At 42.2% G+C, this 17608-nt stretch overlaps 1 protein-coding gene across 1 annotated transcript in view; it reads right to left on the bottom strand.

The window, feature by feature from the left end:
• Nucleotides 1-15430, bottom strand: part of pde1cb (phosphodiesterase 1C, calmodulin-dependent b) — a 94984-nt gene extending 79554 nt beyond the window's left edge. The window contains exons 1-3 of the mRNA XM_048244161.1: nt 15287-15430; nt 6429-6479; nt 4631-4796 (exon numbers count right to left, since the gene is read on the bottom strand). Of these exons, the coding sequence (XP_048100118.1) occupies nt 4631-4796; nt 6429-6479; nt 15287-15371 (302 nt within the window). The 5' untranslated portion in view covers nt 15372-15430. The remainder of the gene's footprint in view (nt 1-4630; nt 4797-6428; nt 6480-15286) is intronic.
• Nucleotides 15431-17608: the final 2178 nt, after the last annotated feature.

Here is a 17608-nt window from a genome sequence, read left to right on the forward strand (position 1 = left end):
CTATCTATCTGTCTATCTATCTATCTATCTATCAAGGATACAAGGATACAAGGAAGTTTATTGTCACATGCATATAGTTACTGGAGGTAAGAAATGCAGTGAAATTATGTCTGGTGTCAGCCTATTTGTGCATTTATGGGGGGTAAAAGTGCAGTAGAAGGGTTTAGTAGATTAAGTGGCAAGGGCTGCATAAGAAAGGTGGGGGAGGATTGGGATTGGGGGGGGTCACCAACAAGGAGCACCCAAGAGCAACAGGGCCAAGGAAAAACTCCCTTACCAAGGAAGAAACCTTGGGCAGATCCATGGCTCAAGGGGCTAACCCAACTGCGTGTGTGTGTTTTGACGTGTGATGAAATAAGAAAATAAATAAAAGGTCTGTAGCATAGGGAGAGGGATGTAAAAGTAGTATTTGTGTGTTTATATTAAATCTGCATATGTCTGCATCACAAGTGTCAGTCATGACGTATCTGAGAAAAATGTGTAAGATGATGTATATAAATGGTACATTTATGGTACAATGGTACAATGGTCATGTAGGTGTGTGTGTGTGTGTGTGTGTGGGGTCATGAGTGCTGAGGAGTGAATGAGTGCAAAGTCAGTATAGTGTGAGTTCAGAGTTGGGAAATGTTTGAGAGTGCTGAGGAGTGAATGTGTGCAAAGTCAGTATAGTGTGAGTTCAGAGTTCGGATGGCCTGGGGATAAAAACTTCTCCTGAGTCTCTCAGTTCTGGCTTTGTGACTACATAGGTGTCTTCTTGATTTCAGCGGTAGGAATAATCCATTGTTAGGATGAGAAGAGTCCTTCAGAATCTTTTGGGCTCTTAGGAGTACTCTTCTGGAATAGATATCTTGTAGAGCAGGGAGTTGAGTTCTTATAGTAATGCGTTCAGCTGAGCGCACTACTCTCTGCAGAGTACTACAATCTCTAACTGTGGAGTTCCCATACCAGGTGATGATGCTACCAGTTAGAACACTCTCAACCGCTGAAGTGTAGAAGGCCTTCATGATGGATGTAGAAACTTTGAATTTCCTTAGCTGACTTAAGGAAGTAGAGTCGATTGTCTGGACTTCTTCAGAACATATTGAGTGTTAACAGTCCATGTTAAGTCTTCAGTAATGTGGACACCAAGGTATTTAAAACTTGTGACTCTCTCTACAGGTTGCCCGCTGATCATTAGTGGGGTGTAACTGTAGTTCTGCTGCTGCCTTCTGTAATCCACTACCATTTCCTTGGTTTTAGTGATATTCAGTGTCAAGCTGTTAGATTGACACCACTGTGCCACCCCATCAACCTGATCCAAGTAGAGCTGTTCATTGTTGTTACTAATCAGGCCCAAGATCACTGTGTCATCTGCAAACTTGATGATGGAGGTATGACTACTGTTGGCTTTGCAGTCATGTGTGTAGATGTTGTACAGCAGTGGACTCAAAACACAGCCTTGGGGAGCACCAGTGCTAATGGTTAATGAGTCAGATGTCAGACCCCCCACTCTAACCACTTGTGAACGGTTGGTGAGGAAGTCAAATATCCAGTGACACAGGGTGGTGTTCAGTCCTAAGGCCTTCATCTTTGTGACCAAGGTGAGAGGTACTATTGTGTTGAATGCTGAACTAAAGTCAATGAACAGCATCCTCACATAATTCCCATTCCCCTCCTCCAGGTGAGTTAAGGTGGTGTGCATGAGGTTTGAGATGGCATCCTCTGTAGACCTGTTGGCTCTGTAAGCAAATTGGAGGGGTCAAGGAGGCAGGAGGGATGAGCAAATAATGTTTTTCACAAGCTTCTTAAAACACTTCATCACTGTAGACGTCAGGGCTACTGGGCGGTAGTCATTCAGACATGATGGACTTTTGTTTTTCGGTACTTGAACAATAACAGACTGCTTGAGGCAAGTAGGAACTGTCTCTTGAGCCAATGATGTGTTAAAGATATAAGTGAACAGTGAGCTAACTGAGCAGCGCAGGATTTCAAAACCCTGTTAGAAATTCCATCCGGTCCAGCAGCTTTTCTACAATTAACCCTCCTAAAGGCATTGCTCACATCGACCTCAGAGACACAGAAAGGTGCATCCTCATTTGCTTCACATGCTGCAGCTAGTGCAAGAAAGTCTGTCTATCTATCTATCTATCTATCTATCTATCTATCTATCTATCTACTGTATCTACTGTATCTATTTATCTTGTTGACCTTTGACTCTGTCAATCAATATTAGTATCAACCTGTCTCTTCATCTCTTTCTCTCTCTCTCTCTCTGTCTGTCTCTCTCTCTCATAATAATACTCCTCCCCACACACACATCATATACACACACCATTTCATAACACCCCCCCCCCCCACACACACACACACATACACTCCATTAATCCCCCTCAACACCCCCACACACACACACACACACACACACACATACACAGGTACACTCCCATCCCCCCACATCCTATTACCACCCCCCCGCCACACACACCATTTCATCATCACCCCTTCCACATAACCCAATACCCCCCCCACACACACACACACACCATACCCTCCCATACGTTATCAATTAGTACTTCTAATTTATTCTTTAAAGTTGAAGAAGAATTTTAATACTTATAATTCCTTTTATGAGTACCTGACAATAAACTACTTGAACTTGAACTTGAACTAATATGGCATGCTGACAGCCCGCTATGTTGGTAAATAATCCGCCCAGCCTAGGGACAGAGGAGAAATAATACCACACGGTCGAGACAGTGACAGTGAGCTCAGCCCCAAGCAGAGTGATGTCCACTCAGAGACAGTGTACACTTCGGAAGGCCAAGAGATTAGGGGGGATTAGGGCATGGCTGAGGAGATCGGTGGAAATAGGAGTTTTTCTTTTTCATCATTCACCATTTATAATTGTAAGCATATTCTATGATTTTACAGATTTTCTCAGTCGGTTTGATGCATTTTTCTCGAATCACAATGAACATTTGCACAACAGTTAGTACATTTCTCAAAACAATTACTGCAAACTGCACCACATAGTGGATAACCTGCAAAAGTGTGTATCTTGCTCAAAATGCTTAGTTTATGCCTCAAAAGCAGATATTTATGCCAATGGAATGGTCAGTGGAATCAAAACGACATTAGTTATGATGCCATTGTTTATGTCAAGATAGTCAAATTGTTTTGTATGGTTGTCAATATGACAGTTTATTCTCTAAGTATTTTCTAATGATCAATGTGCAAGGGAGCACTATTTTCTATTTCAAAACTACAAAGTTACACATTATTGTGTGTGGGGGTTGATTGCAAGACAGTGGATATGTTTCAACGTTTTTTTTCTGTTGACAGACATTGTGACAGTATACAGAAAACAAAGGCTTTTTACAGCAAATGAAAAATGGCCAATATACAGTAAAACACCACTTAGTCAGAGCTGTGCACCACTGTACATCTTTCTATACATCCTGACATCCCTGTCTGTCAGGTCACATACATGTATAAATAAAGTTGAATCTAATCTTATCTAATCTAATCTAATCTAATCTAATCTAATCTACATTTAGATAATGAGACAGACTATGACAAACAGTTATGCCAAATAGTTCAACACATTTGCATGTAATGACACAAGCAATGAATATGGCCAATTTGTTTTATGGGGTAGGAATATTCAGCAGGTAACCAGTATAGTGCATTTTGACCAACATAACATTAGCCATTGAAAATGAGTGCTGAGACCAAACATAGTTGGGGGGAAACGATGTAATCATACCCACCACAGCTCAGCCATTCTGTTTTTTTTCTTCTCTTCAGACCGAGACTGAAGGACTTCTTCCATTCAGCTTAATGAACCACACAAGAGAGCCGATCACCTCTGACAGCTCAGGTCTCCAGGTTTACAGCCATCCCCAGGGGTTAATGAAGGTCAGCTACAGGGGGAATCACTCAACAGTACTGCCAGGCCACAAATAACAGCAATGTCACTTTTAACACTCCATAACAAGGAGCATCAATCAATCCCAGCACCTCCTTTAACCCTATATGCTGTCAGTCCACCAGTTTGCATCTGTGTGCATGACTGTGTGTGTGTGTGTGTGTGTGTGTGTGTGTGTGTGTGTGTGTGTGTGTGTGTGTGTGTGTGTGTGTGATTATGAGTGTTTTATGATAAGGAAAGGCAGTGCTTGCATATTGATGTTGCAAGTTGTCATTAAGCACATGTTCAATGAGACCATGCAATGACAAAAATATTCTAAGCAGATGCTGAGTGTATGTGTGTGTGTGTGTGTGTGTGTGTGTGTGTGTGTGTGTGTGTGTGAGAGACTCTGTGAGAGGGGTGGGTGGGGGAAGGGGGTTGGGCTCATCCACCATAATGCTGCGCCACGGGATGTCCGAATGCAAACCATGTGGCAGAACTACCAAACAAAATAGGATGCCTCCACGATATGGTATGAAGATGCCACAGAGCAATATGAGAAGCAACAACTAGGACAATCCTTCAAGGCAAAATAAACCAAAAATAGGACCCTTGTCAGACAAGCACTCACACACACACACACACACACACACACACATACACAGAGAGACAGGCAGACACACACACAGCATATGGCAGGTAGTGCTTGCAGTGGTTTATAACTTAAAGAGTTGAAAACTGCACCTGATGGCTGTCTTCTCTGTGACGTCTGGACCATCAGGGAGCTCGCCAGCCAAGATCTCCTCCAGTGTCTGTGGGTCGTCAAGGACAACCCTCGACCCACTGCCCTTGTCCTTGATTCCGATCCCTGCGGTGATGGCGTTCCACAAAGCACTCTGGGACTTGGAGCCTAGACAGGGCAGAGAGGGAAGACATTGACATGAGCTGAAGTTCCATGTCACAGCATGGAATTGACAGTTCTGTGCTGGAGTTGATACGATTCCTGACATTCACATTCGGCTTTCATGAATGACTTTTCATCAGTCAAGTTGAAAAATATTTCAGATCCAGCAAATTAAAAAACACACTCTGTTGCTGCCATCTAGTGGTTCAACCATGTCATCAAGACACATCACACAATTGAGGTTCTCCACCTTTTCTCCACCTAAAATGGTTAGTCTTTATATGATGTGTAAATGACACACACAGAACAAGTTGTGTTCTTTTTATGCTGACAGTTTAATTCCACTGTGTCTGAGTTAATATCCTCATCTTCAATGTCTTGCATTTAATGTTGTTTCCAGATATGGCAGGAGGCCAAGCAATAGCTCAGCCATATAAATTTTACTTAACTGATGATGTGTTGTCAAATGTTCAGGACAGGCAGTATTAAAAGAGTGCACATAACATCTGCTGTCTGAAGGAGTTGGATTATTTTTTAAGTCATCCATCCACTGGTCATGCTTTACATTGAAATTCCATCTATTCATCTAAAATAATTGTAGCTATTAATTTTAATAGGGCATTAACAACAGCGCTAAGCCTTTATTATAATTAAAGTTAATGGTTTATTTATGTTTATTAATTAGGGGCATAATGTTGGTTCAGACATTTTTGAAAATGTATTAATGTATTTGACTTGAATATTACATGAACTTCAGCATGTGACATGTTTGTGAAAACAAAAGTTAATATGCTATTTATTTTAATGAATGTCGTACCAAATGCTAATAAATTGTTATAATGTAAAGCCATAACCACTTCTTTGGATGGCTTATTTATGTTAACCATCTATTATTCACACTCAAACATGCCACATCGAGATGCAGTTCTCATGAAGAATAGCAAAGCTTTGTGTCACACAGACAGACAAACAAACAAACAGACAGATGTCGTAATGTACCCACTAATTTGTGTATGTCCCATTTATCCAAACCATCTACTAGATCACTGCCAAACATGCCATATAAACATGCATTTCTCGTTAAAAATAGCAGAGCCGGCTCCGGCCGTGGCGCGACTGGCTGGGGCACCTGCACCGTATGCCGGCGACCCAGTTTCGATTCCCGCCCCGTGGTCCTTTCCGGATCCCACCCCGACTCTCTCTCCCACTCACTTCCTGTCATTCTTCACTGTCCTGTCATTAAAGGCATAAAAAGGCCAAAAAATATACTTATATAACTATATACTAAATATAATATAAAAATTAAAAAAAAATAGCAGAGCCATATGGTGCACATACAAACAGACAGACAGACAGACTTAGTGAAGAGAAATACATAACCATTTATAAAAGTCATAACCACTGATCCGCACGTGTGCTACTCATCCTCATGGTCAAGAAGTGTCTGCTAAATGTAATGTAATGTAATCCAAACTATCTCTTAGTTCACAGCCAAACACGTCACATAAAGATGTACTTCTCGTTACGGGTACAGAGCTTTGTGGCAGACAGATAACCAGGCTGACTCGGTCAACCAGAAGAGGTCTGGCCTGGATGCGGACCAACTATGGCCCAGCCGTAGCTGGAGGGTCTACTCACGGGCAAATCGGTCCAGCGGTCGGCTGTTGCCATCGGCGTCCTCATTAGCCACTGTGGAGGACAGAGACCACACAGAGATGAGACGTGCATGGGGGTGGACAGGGACCAATCGAGCTGTATGAGTGGTGTGTCAGCGTGCATGTCTATGCATGTCTTTGTGTGTGTGTGTGTGTGTGTGTGTGTGTGTGTGTGTGTGTGTGTCCTGTGTATGTATGTGCCAGTGACTTCCAGCAAGATCCCCTGTGTTTTATTATGACCGCCAAGCAGCTTATATAGGCATTATCAGGTTTTTTTTTTTTTTTTTTTTTTTTTTTTTTTCGCATGCCCAAATTTCCGTCAATGATTCCCGGACACTGAAAGACCGGGTACACGAAACTTGGTGGGCATGTAACCCCACATGGATAGCATGGAACCATCGTTTTTCGTTTTGATCTGTAGCCCCCGCTGGACTGGACCCCCCGAAAGGAGGGTAGGGCAGACACAGTTTTCTGTGAATATCTCGAAACCGTAGGGTTTAGGAGGACCATTTTTTTTGTATGTTGATCTCAAGGGGCCATGTCAACCCATTCCATAACCACTCATTTCATGTATAGCGCCACCTAGTTAAACACAAAAAGGAAAAATGAGGTGTTGTAATTGAAGGTATCTGTGACCTAACATAGTCAAAACTGCACGAAATTGGAAGTGTAGGATCATTATGACACCCCTCTGTATGCACGCCAAGTTTTGTGGAATTCCGTTCATGGGGGGCCACACAATAAATTAATTTATGTTACTATACACCAACTGGCCTGTAGGTGGCCGGAGACAGTTTTCTGTGAATATCTCGAGAACCGTAGGGCCTAGGAGGTCCACCTTTTATGTATGTTGGTCTTAAGGGGCATGTCAACCCATCCCATTACCACTTATTTCATGTATAGTGCCACCTAGTTAAAAATTAAAAGCAAAAAATTAGGTGTTTTCATCACAATATCTCTGGCTGACAAGGTCAAAACTGCACGAAATTAAAAGTGTAGGATCATTATGACACCCTCCGAATGCATGCCAAGTTTTGTGTACTTTTGTTCATGGGGGCCTTACAATAAAATAATTTATGTGTACATTTAGTGACATACACCAACAAGGATTCCCGGACACTGAAAGACCGGGTACACAAAACTTGGTGGGCATGTACCCCCACATGGATAGCATGGAACCGCCATTTTTTTGTTTTGATCTGTAGCCCCATCGCTGAACTGGACCCCCGAAAGGAGGGTAGGCACACACAGTTCTCTGTGAATATCTTGAGAACTGTAGGGCCTAGGATGACCATTTTTTTCCGTGATGTTTGCCTCCAGGGGTCATGTTAACCCATTTCATGTGCACACATGTGCACAAACAGATACACACACACACACACACACACATACATTCACATTAACTATCATAATGATGATGACACATACTCACACAGTAGACATATGTACGCTTGCATGCACAGGCACATACGCAGGCACACACACAAGCACGCACACACAGACACACACACACACACACACACACACACACACACACACACACACCCACACACATAACATAAACATAACACAAACAATCAAGAATTTCTCAGAATTATGAACAGGCAAGATGGAGGTGGGGTTGTATAAAATTAATTTTACATGTGAAATCTATGAACTAATCATGTTTTGGTACTTGTTGTCTAGCAGATACCAGTGAGAATTGAGTGTGGATAATGCAATTTAGTGAGACAGTTAGAATCATATAGGCCTTTCAGCATGATTTCTTTTGTGGAAAAAATGTGCTGGACTGGGCGGCGGTCATATTTTGTACCGCTCAAGGTACATCTAGTTTTACTGGACATTTTTTTATAAATTAATTGGAGTTAGTTTTGGAGACTGGAGTTTGGTAACACTTTACTGAAACTCACTATCCATTAAGCCTTCAAAACGCATTCATTGGGTTATAAAGTATTCATAATGCCTTATGTTATTTGACGTAAGTCTATAACCATTAAAATAGTTATGACTGCATTGCACTCATTAAACATTGTTGAATAAGCCCTCACAGCATATTATTTTCCTTTTGATAATTTCATTACAATTCAATAATAGTAGAGAGATCCTAATAGTCAAACTTAAAGTAACAAGCACTGCACATACTAACTAAACAAACAGCTCCTTGCCCAGGTTGGTACACTGGCATGTTACAGTCACTAAGTCTGACAGCATGCAGAACCCATCGTCAGACTGAACATCACCCTCCATACACAGGGATGGGAAGGTTACATTTGAAATTCAAATTTAACAAAGAGACCCAATTAAAAACTATTGGGTCTGTCTAGGTCGGGAAAAGATGCCAAGCAACATTAGAAATGTTATATTATGCTTATTAAGTTTTTAGCTTTTTTTTTCTGTAATCAGTTGGTAATCACCAAGATTTGTGCTGTGCTTCAACTAGATAAAATGAGCTAGAGTTCTCTCCTTCCCTAACCTGTGAGCCTAGATGAGGCAGTCTATCAGTGGCATTCTTTCAATTATACAGCAATGATTAGTCCGCCTCTAGCTCCGCCTGCCCCTTGTTGCCTTCATCCTTTTTTCATTTTCAGAAAGTTTCTTCATAACCTTTAGTCTGGCTTTAGAACCTTTTTCTGGCTTTAGAACTAACAGATGACTGCAAGCTATCACTTAAGATGTGTGTGTTCTGTCCCTCTGTCATCTGTGCATGGTTCCGCCTTCCCAATCTTATACTTCTGACCTTGCAAGTAACTAATAGGCTGACTAGACCTGGGAAACCTGGCTCCTTTTAATGATTTGGGTTTCTGTGAGTCACTCACTTAACTGATTTGCGTGTGTGAGTCAGTTGACGCAGTTGAGTCAGTATTGCTCGATGCACAATGAATACATGCTCCCAGACCAAGCACTACCGTTAGCCCAAGTTCTGTACGGATTCACTCATGGCACAAATATTCTAGTTGTAGGAAAATAATATACCGGTACACACTATGGAAGAAATGTATATGTTGGCATTTAAAAATGCCAGCTCACACACTTGGTGGTGCTGAGACTGCTCCTCCTGCCTGAAATGATCTGCCCTGGTGCAGCAGTATACTACTGTTATAACTACTAGGCTACTACTAAGTCTACTAGGCTACTACTAGTCTACTATAATATACTAATAGCCTATTTGTAGGACAGTGTATGTGTTGCTTGTGTTGTCCGAATGCTTTTTCTCGTGGTCAAGGAAGTTAAGTTTACTCTTGTGAGCGATGGTATGTTTTGGCTGTAGGTGAAATCTCAAGGAAGGTTAACCCACTCGTGTGAGCAGTTCAGTCGGCTATGTTTTGGCTATTCAGGAAATTAACTGGATTCCCTCACAGGCTAGTGTGCTGTTGACTCCAAGATCAAGTCCCCTCGTCTAGTCTTAGGATCTGTCATCTTTCTGACTCACTCAGTCCTTTCAGTTGGCAATGTGACTTGTGGCGGTGGTGGTACGAACAAACTCCTTGGTTGTAATTTATGGAGCTTTTGGCAGCTACTTGCTAGGGGTATTGTATGTTTAATAATTTGTTTGAGAACGTCACAAGAGGTTTGTTCATGACACAATTTATTGTGTCAATTTGTAGCATCGACCTGGTGTGGTAGGACTCAAAAGATTAATGCGTAATGAAGTGCTACATAACAGTCTAGTGAGCTGAGTGATTCCTTCAAAATGTGTTAAACTCAAGAGTGCTGAGGACACTCGTGGAGACTCTGATGACCTGCCAGTGGAAATGTCAGTCTGCTGTCACAGCTATCCAAAATATGAATCAATACGTGAAGATAACTCACAAACACATTTAAGACACAACCATACACCCAGCCAGGTGCGACACACACACACACACACACACACACACACACACACACACACACACACACACACACACACATACACACACATACAAATTAAATGTAACAAATGCACATTTTAACCACTTGCACTTTGTGCATGAAAAATGTGCTATGTAAATAAACACTCACTTACTTACTTTCAACAAACAAACACACAATGCATACAAACAAACACACACAAAAAATTGATGACACCATCTTTGACTAGGCACCGCTCACTACTCTTAGCGCTGCTCAATAGGGGCTGTTAGTGAGAATGCTGACATGGCCGATGGATGTGCTGCACAGAAGTGGACCAAAGAGCCACAGCGAGGCTGATTGACAACCTGTCCCACAGAATGATGAGCTGCCTGCTGAGCCATCGATTGCTACGCTGGGTAACTATGACAACCAGAAGATGTGGAGATGCCTTAGTGATAAGGGGAATGATGTGTTGCAGATGCGTTTTGGAAGAGAGAAACGAGTTTTGGAACTGTGACTGTATCTGACTGTAATGTGGATGCTGATTTTAACAATGAAGCAAAACAAAGGCACTTGATTGTGGGTCTTCTAAAATAGCAGTTTATAGGCTACAATGTGGGAAGTGGTTCTACAATATAGGAAGCAATGCCAAAGATGTAAGATATTGAAAATCATGAGCCAAGACACAATGACAGACATATTCCTTTTTTGTAAGCTCTTCTTCCTTTGTTAAACACCATTCTCACCATGACACCCCCAATCTCACTGAAGCCAAGGTTTAGGTGTTAGTTTAATGAATCTCATCCTTGAACAGGTCAAGACGACTATGTATGTTAGCAGGAGGAACAAACTGTGAAGTAATTAAGGGTAATTTGGGGTAATTCATTTACAGTGTTGGGAGTAACGAGTTACAAAAGTAATGTAATTATTGTAATATATTGCTTTTTGCTGTAATGCGGTAATGTAAGGCATTACAAAAAACAATTGGGTAATATTTTACTCGGTACAAACTTCAGTAACGCGCATTACAATCATGGGCGGATTATGAACCTTCGTGCCCCTGGGCCCAGATGTATTAAGGGCCCCCCACTAATAGTCGCATATGTGGGAGTGGGGATTTGGGGGTCCTCCACCAGAATTTTTTTAATTTGTTTAATGTGATTTCCTGTATTTTGGTAGCCTGGCTAGCGCCACCACTTCTCAATGAGACGTGGTCTGGGAACCAAACGTTCATTTTCTCCTATTTGAAAAAAATGCCCAGATCCGTTTATTGGGTGCCACGGATGTCTATCAAATGCGTCTGTGCATAGCTCATCATCGTCTTGCTTTCCCCCCTGTTCTGTGATTGGTTCCCTATCTCAGGCGAAAATTTGCTCCATGGTCTCCAGGCTGCCTTAGCAGCGTGAATCAAATCGCGCGCAAGGCAGCATGGGAACACCCAGGCTAGTATTTTGGTGCATTTTGGGGATGGCCAATACTAAATTCAATCAGATTCATAGCCTACATCCTGATTTGTTGATATTGAGGCAATGATCCCATGCAAAGGCTTGGGCTTCAGGGCCCCCTGACCTCTTGGGCCCCTGGGCCTGGGCCCGGTAGGCCCGGTAGGCCCGTGCAGTAATCCATCCCTGATTACAATGCATTTTAACCTGCAATTAAGTGGTGTTATGTTTTGATACATATTCGCAAACAACTGCGCAAATAGCAGAACGTATCTCCTGCCTACGTTACTGGTTGAAGATTACTGTGGCTGGCTGCAACTGACTCGATGGACATAAGCCTATACGCTAATTATTTTCAATTTGTCAGAGACAACTAGGATATGAGGAACAGTTAAGTGCACTTTGTGTGTGAAACCGAAAGATCTCTATACCTCGCGAAATAGCACAATTAATTTAATGACACATCTAGAGCGGTGCCACGCTAATTTTTTTGATTCTTGATAAAGCATAAATGCTCTTCATGTCAGCTTCGTGCTGTGAACTTGAATTAAATGAAGGGATAGAAATGTTTCGGTTACAAAAACTTCGTGCACCGAGGAAATAAGTGAACAGCTACATGCAAGGTGTGTGGCACCAGGATAAATTATGCCTATGCCACAACGTCTGATTTCATCAGGCATCTCCAAACGCACCCAGATAGGTCAGTCACTTAGGCCTAGCATATATCGTCACAGGTGACAAGCTAACCATCTCAAAGTGTTGTGCTAATGCTGGGAACAGGCAGGGATGGGCAAAAATGCATCAGAATGTATTTCAAAATAAAATACCTAATACCCTCATTTTTAATGTATCAAAATAAACTACAAAATACAGTAGGCTAACCATATTATGTAGCAAAATAAAATACTGTATTTTTGTATTTTAGAAAATACTCAAAATACTTTTTTCAAGGAAGTATGGAAGCACTGCAAAAAAGCTTTTTTTTATCCCAAACATTTAGCCTATTAAAACAGTAAAAAAACAATACAATTTGGCCCGTCATACCAAATAGTATACCGTATGCAAGTTCATGTAGTGTGATCAGAAGAATAATTCCAGAATTTACATTTACATTTAGTCATCTAGCTGATGCTTATCCAAAACGACTGACAGAGCTTTCAATTAACCACATTATAATCAATAGGCCAAAATCATAATTGTGTATCTGTGCCGAATTTCGTAATTTAAGTCCAGTGCAGAACTGAATAAGAAAATCATAAGGCTATGTATCTTGAAGTTCCAGTATGTGAGAAACTTGATATACCTTAATATCTCCAACCTCAAGTATGCAGCTAAGAAGGAAATAGAATTGTTATTTAATTAAACAAGGTGAACTTGTCCCCACTGTGGAATGCAGAAAAGGATGCTACAAGGAAGGGAATTCAAACACCTTACCCTGTATTGATGTCATTGTGGTTCATTGAGACATCTGACATTTTCTCTGTTAAAGATTGACATGGAGGCAATAGGACATGGTTGCCTTTGTCGGTGTCCTTATGTGAACTTGCACAGGTAAACTTGCTCATCTTTACTTGCGTATGACTTCACACCAGTGCTTCAGACCAGAGCTGATGCTTCAACAATAGCCGTCACTAAAAAAGCTGTGAGTGTCTTTGAACACAGCTTTTCTCACATTAGCTGATTGCGATAAAAATAAACAATTTTTGCCTAATTACCAATTATTCATTACACCTGTGTGTAGTATCTACTTTTTTTTAAATGTTTTTCACATATAGTATTTTGCTGTATTTTTAAAATACAAAAGTACACACCAACAAAGTATTTTGATACAAAATACAGAGCCATTTCCTTCAACCCAACAAAATACTATTTTGTATTTGAAATACAAATACAAATTACATGTTTCAGAAATACTACCCATCCCTGGGAACAGGCAGATTACATCTTTATAGTTGGCCATATGATGACATACTTAGGTTAATATAGTATTTCACCAGTTAGGGCACCAAAATGGCCAGCAGCGGCACTGTGTAGCCTATCTTGACATGTCTTTAAGTTTTGGGTTACAATATACAGGTAGTGGGCTCTCTGTTGATTTTAATGAGTAGGCCTAAGCCTAAAGTTACAGCATTTCTATCACAATTGACCAGACTTCAACCTTTTGTCTGCTTTTTAACAAAATTCTGGCTATGATTGTTCCTTGTATTGCATCATGAGTCATCACTGCGCCTATTGCATTCTACTGTTGTTTGCCTTAAGCCAAGCTCAGTCATTATGTTATACCACATCGCCCTCCATTAGAAGTGCAATGAGCTGCATTGAGCATAATAAACTGCATTTAGAATTCCAAATCCATATTTCTAGATATTTTGGTAAAAGTAACTTAAACGTAATACAATAGTAGTGTAATGCCTTACAATTCAGAGGCAGTAATATTATAATGTAACAAATTACTTTGAAATGATTTTGAAGTAACTTGCCCAACACTGTTCATTTAATGGTCAGGGTTTTAATGATTTTTCCTAATGTGGTTAAATCAAGAATATTGATGATTTCACTTTGAGATACCTACCCACTAATAGGCCTACATGTGTTGTGGTTAATTTTGAATCCTTTTTTTACCTTTTTATTTGAATACCTTTTTGTGATATAGTTAGGCCTTTGTGTGTATGTAGTTTTCGATTCTCTCTCCCACACACACTTTTCGTTCTTTTCCTGCAACTTTCTTTTTCTCTCACTCTCTCTGTGTCAGGTCTGTGTGCAGTGTTTCTCTATTTCTCGGAGGTGTGACACGGCTCCCTGTCTGTCCCCTTCACACCTACCCTCCCTCCTGCTCTGCTCTGACTTTCGCTCGCTGATCGTGCGCGGAGGTGAGATGTGTCGATTAGAGCGGGCATGTGTGAGCAGATGGGTGATGGAGCGAGGTAGAGTGGAGCATGGGGTTACTGTCAAACACAGACATCGCCGTTGTTACCATTAATGCTACCGCTAGCTAGATGAGAACAAGCCCCTAATACCTACCGCTCCTGTTGCCATGGAGCTACGGTCAACTCGAGGAGGTAAAGGTTGACAGGCAGCCTCCAACGGTACCTTTGTGCTAATTAGATAGGTATATATAAGGAGCGCAGCTGTGTGGAACGCCTGTCTAATCTTTGCTGCTGAATTACTTCATGGAAGATCAAACACTGAAGGCAATTCTACAACAAGATAAGGCTGGCTTCTGCTCTGTCAAAACATATCTCATGCAAAATAGTCTAAACTATTGTTCAGCGGCTGATAGTGATGTTTGATTATGACCAGACTTTTATTCACTTCATACTTCATACTTTGAACATAGATGCTCTCTCTCTCAAACACATTCAGAGACGCACGCAAACACTCATACATAAATACACTTACTCTCTCTCTCTCTCTCGTGCCATTTCATGGCATATTTTCATTAAGAATTGTCAGTATCAGTAAAGCATTGTTCAAATGTTTCTTAAATGTTAACACAAAGATTTCCCCCAACTCATACCCTCTTGCTCTCTCTCCATCCCTCCCTCCCTCCCTCTCAATCACTTACCAATGGTGAAGCTGAAGCCATCGATGCTGAAAGTAGCACTCCGACCCTTCTTAAACCTCAGCTTCCTGTTGGTGGCCTCTGACATTGCCCAAAACACACACACACACGTGTGCGCACGCCAGACAAGCTCTCCACGTCCTCCCTGCTATCAGAATGTTTGAGCGTGTGTGCGCTGCGCGCGTGGCGTGTGAGTGAGTTAAACTCCCTCTGGCAGTATTCACTGTGTGGGCGTCCATCTCTCGTATTATCTCTCTCTCTCTCTTACTCTCTTTCTATCAGAGCAGTGTACAGTATTCCTGGGTGTGGCGTGCAACTGCTGTCTGTGGGAGCCATAGCCGGTGTATGTGTGTGTGTGTGTGTGTCTGTGTGTGGGTACATGTCTGTGTGTATGTTTGTCTGTCTGTGTGTGTGTCTGCATGTCTGTGTGTATGTTTGTCTGTCTGTGTGCTGTGTGTGTGTGTGTGTGTGTGTGTGTGTGTGTGTGTGTGTGCCAAGGGAAGGGAAGTTGTGCAGAGTGTCATGAGCATGTTATGATGCCTCTTCCATACACATCTCCTGCCACCCCTTCCCCTCCTTGGCTGCTTAAGTGTCAGCTCTCTGGTGACCCCCCACCACACACACATACTCCGCATCCTCCTCCTCATCATTCCTGCAAAGACACCGCACTCCCTCCCTCGCTGTTGAACACTCTTCACAGCTGCAAAAAAAGGCTCAGAATTCTCACTGTTACTCACACAACACAAACTCACTGTTACTCATACAAACAAACACACAAACAAAATGCCACACACACACACACACAATATCTCTCTCTCTCTCTCTCTCTCTCACACATACACACACACACACACACACACACACACACACACACAGAGCAAGATAAGAGAGAGAAAGTAAGAGAGGATGAGAGAGACAGAATTACACACACATCCACTAAATTGGATAAGTATTCACACACAGAGACATACTGTATCTCCCTTATTACCTGTTTTGCGTACTTGAGGTTTTTCTATATGTAGTTTATTTTCCTGCCACAATGTGCATTGATGCAGCGGGAGACAGAGGGTACGACTCTGAGGAGCACAGCACCTTTTCTGTCTGTGTGTTTGGACCTGTCAGCAGCAGGGACACAATGTTCTTCTTTGAGCTTGACTGCTCTCCACCCTCCGCTTCTCTCCTCTGCTCCACCCTCATCTTCTCTCCTCATCTTCTCTCCTCATCTTCTCTCCTCATTTTTCTTATCTGTCCTCTGCCCTCTTCTCCTTCGCCTCCCTCCTCTCTTCTGCTGTCCCTTCCTCTCCTCCCCCTCTTTTCTTCTGTCCTCTCTATTTGTTCCTCCTAACTGACCTCTCTCCTAACTCCTCTCTTCTCCTCACCTTCCTCTTGTCACATTGAATGACCTCATACATAACTTGTCATACATAAGTCATACATAAACTTGACTTGACTTGACTTGACTTGTCCTCTCTCCTCCTCCCTGAGTCCCTGTTCTCCTCCTCTCCTTACATACATTTTGACACAGTCAACATAATCCATTTGTAAGGTTGTTCTTAACAATGCAAGACAAGGATGACTCACAAAATATAATGCTCTCTGTACTGGGTAGAAGGGAAAGAGAAAGACTGTGTTGACAGACAAATTGATTTGTATCAGCCAAATAAGTGCAGAAACTAACAGCCAAACCAAGATGTCCAAAACACTTGAAAGAGTCTTCACTTGAACCATGTGTGGTTACAAAATGTTCTGATAGCTTCGCATACAGTTCTCCAACAAAGGTGATGTGTAAGAAGGCATTCTTTGTCAGGCTGCACAGCAGGCAACAGCGCTCAGCTATCAAGGTCTGCTTTTGTGCCTGGTCTGGAGTCGAAGACGTCAGCGTCACTAGGCAACTGCACGAGAGTAATGATGCCGTTTGTAGAGAGGGAGAGAAGGAATTAGGACTTCCTGCATCAAGCCTGGGACCACAACTGGCCTGAATCTGGCCCTGATCTGGCCCTGATGTGGACGGGCTGCAGGCAGCTTTAGGGTCACATCTGGGCCAGAAGCAGCTGGCTCTGCTGCTGCTGTGTTAGCTCGTGTTGGGCCTGGTGGAGACTTAGAGGAGGATGGCAGGTAGCTTCTGCACGACTCTCGACGTCTCAGTGTCTCTCCTGCATGCTGCTGCAACAGATGGGGCTTTGCAGCTGACAGTGAGAGACGGTTCTCTATGAGCAGCCACATGTGTGAATCACTAGAGGACTGGGCTGAGACTGCTCACACTGAAGGCGTCCCTACATGTTTTAACTGAACTAGGATTACTAGACATACAGTCATCTGAAGTCC

Source organism: Alosa alosa, chromosome 1 (assembly GCF_017589495.1).
Source record: "Alosa alosa isolate M-15738 ecotype Scorff River chromosome 1, AALO_Geno_1.1, whole genome shotgun sequence".
Classification (NCBI taxonomy): Eukaryota; Metazoa; Chordata; class Actinopteri; order Clupeiformes; family Clupeidae; genus Alosa; species Alosa alosa.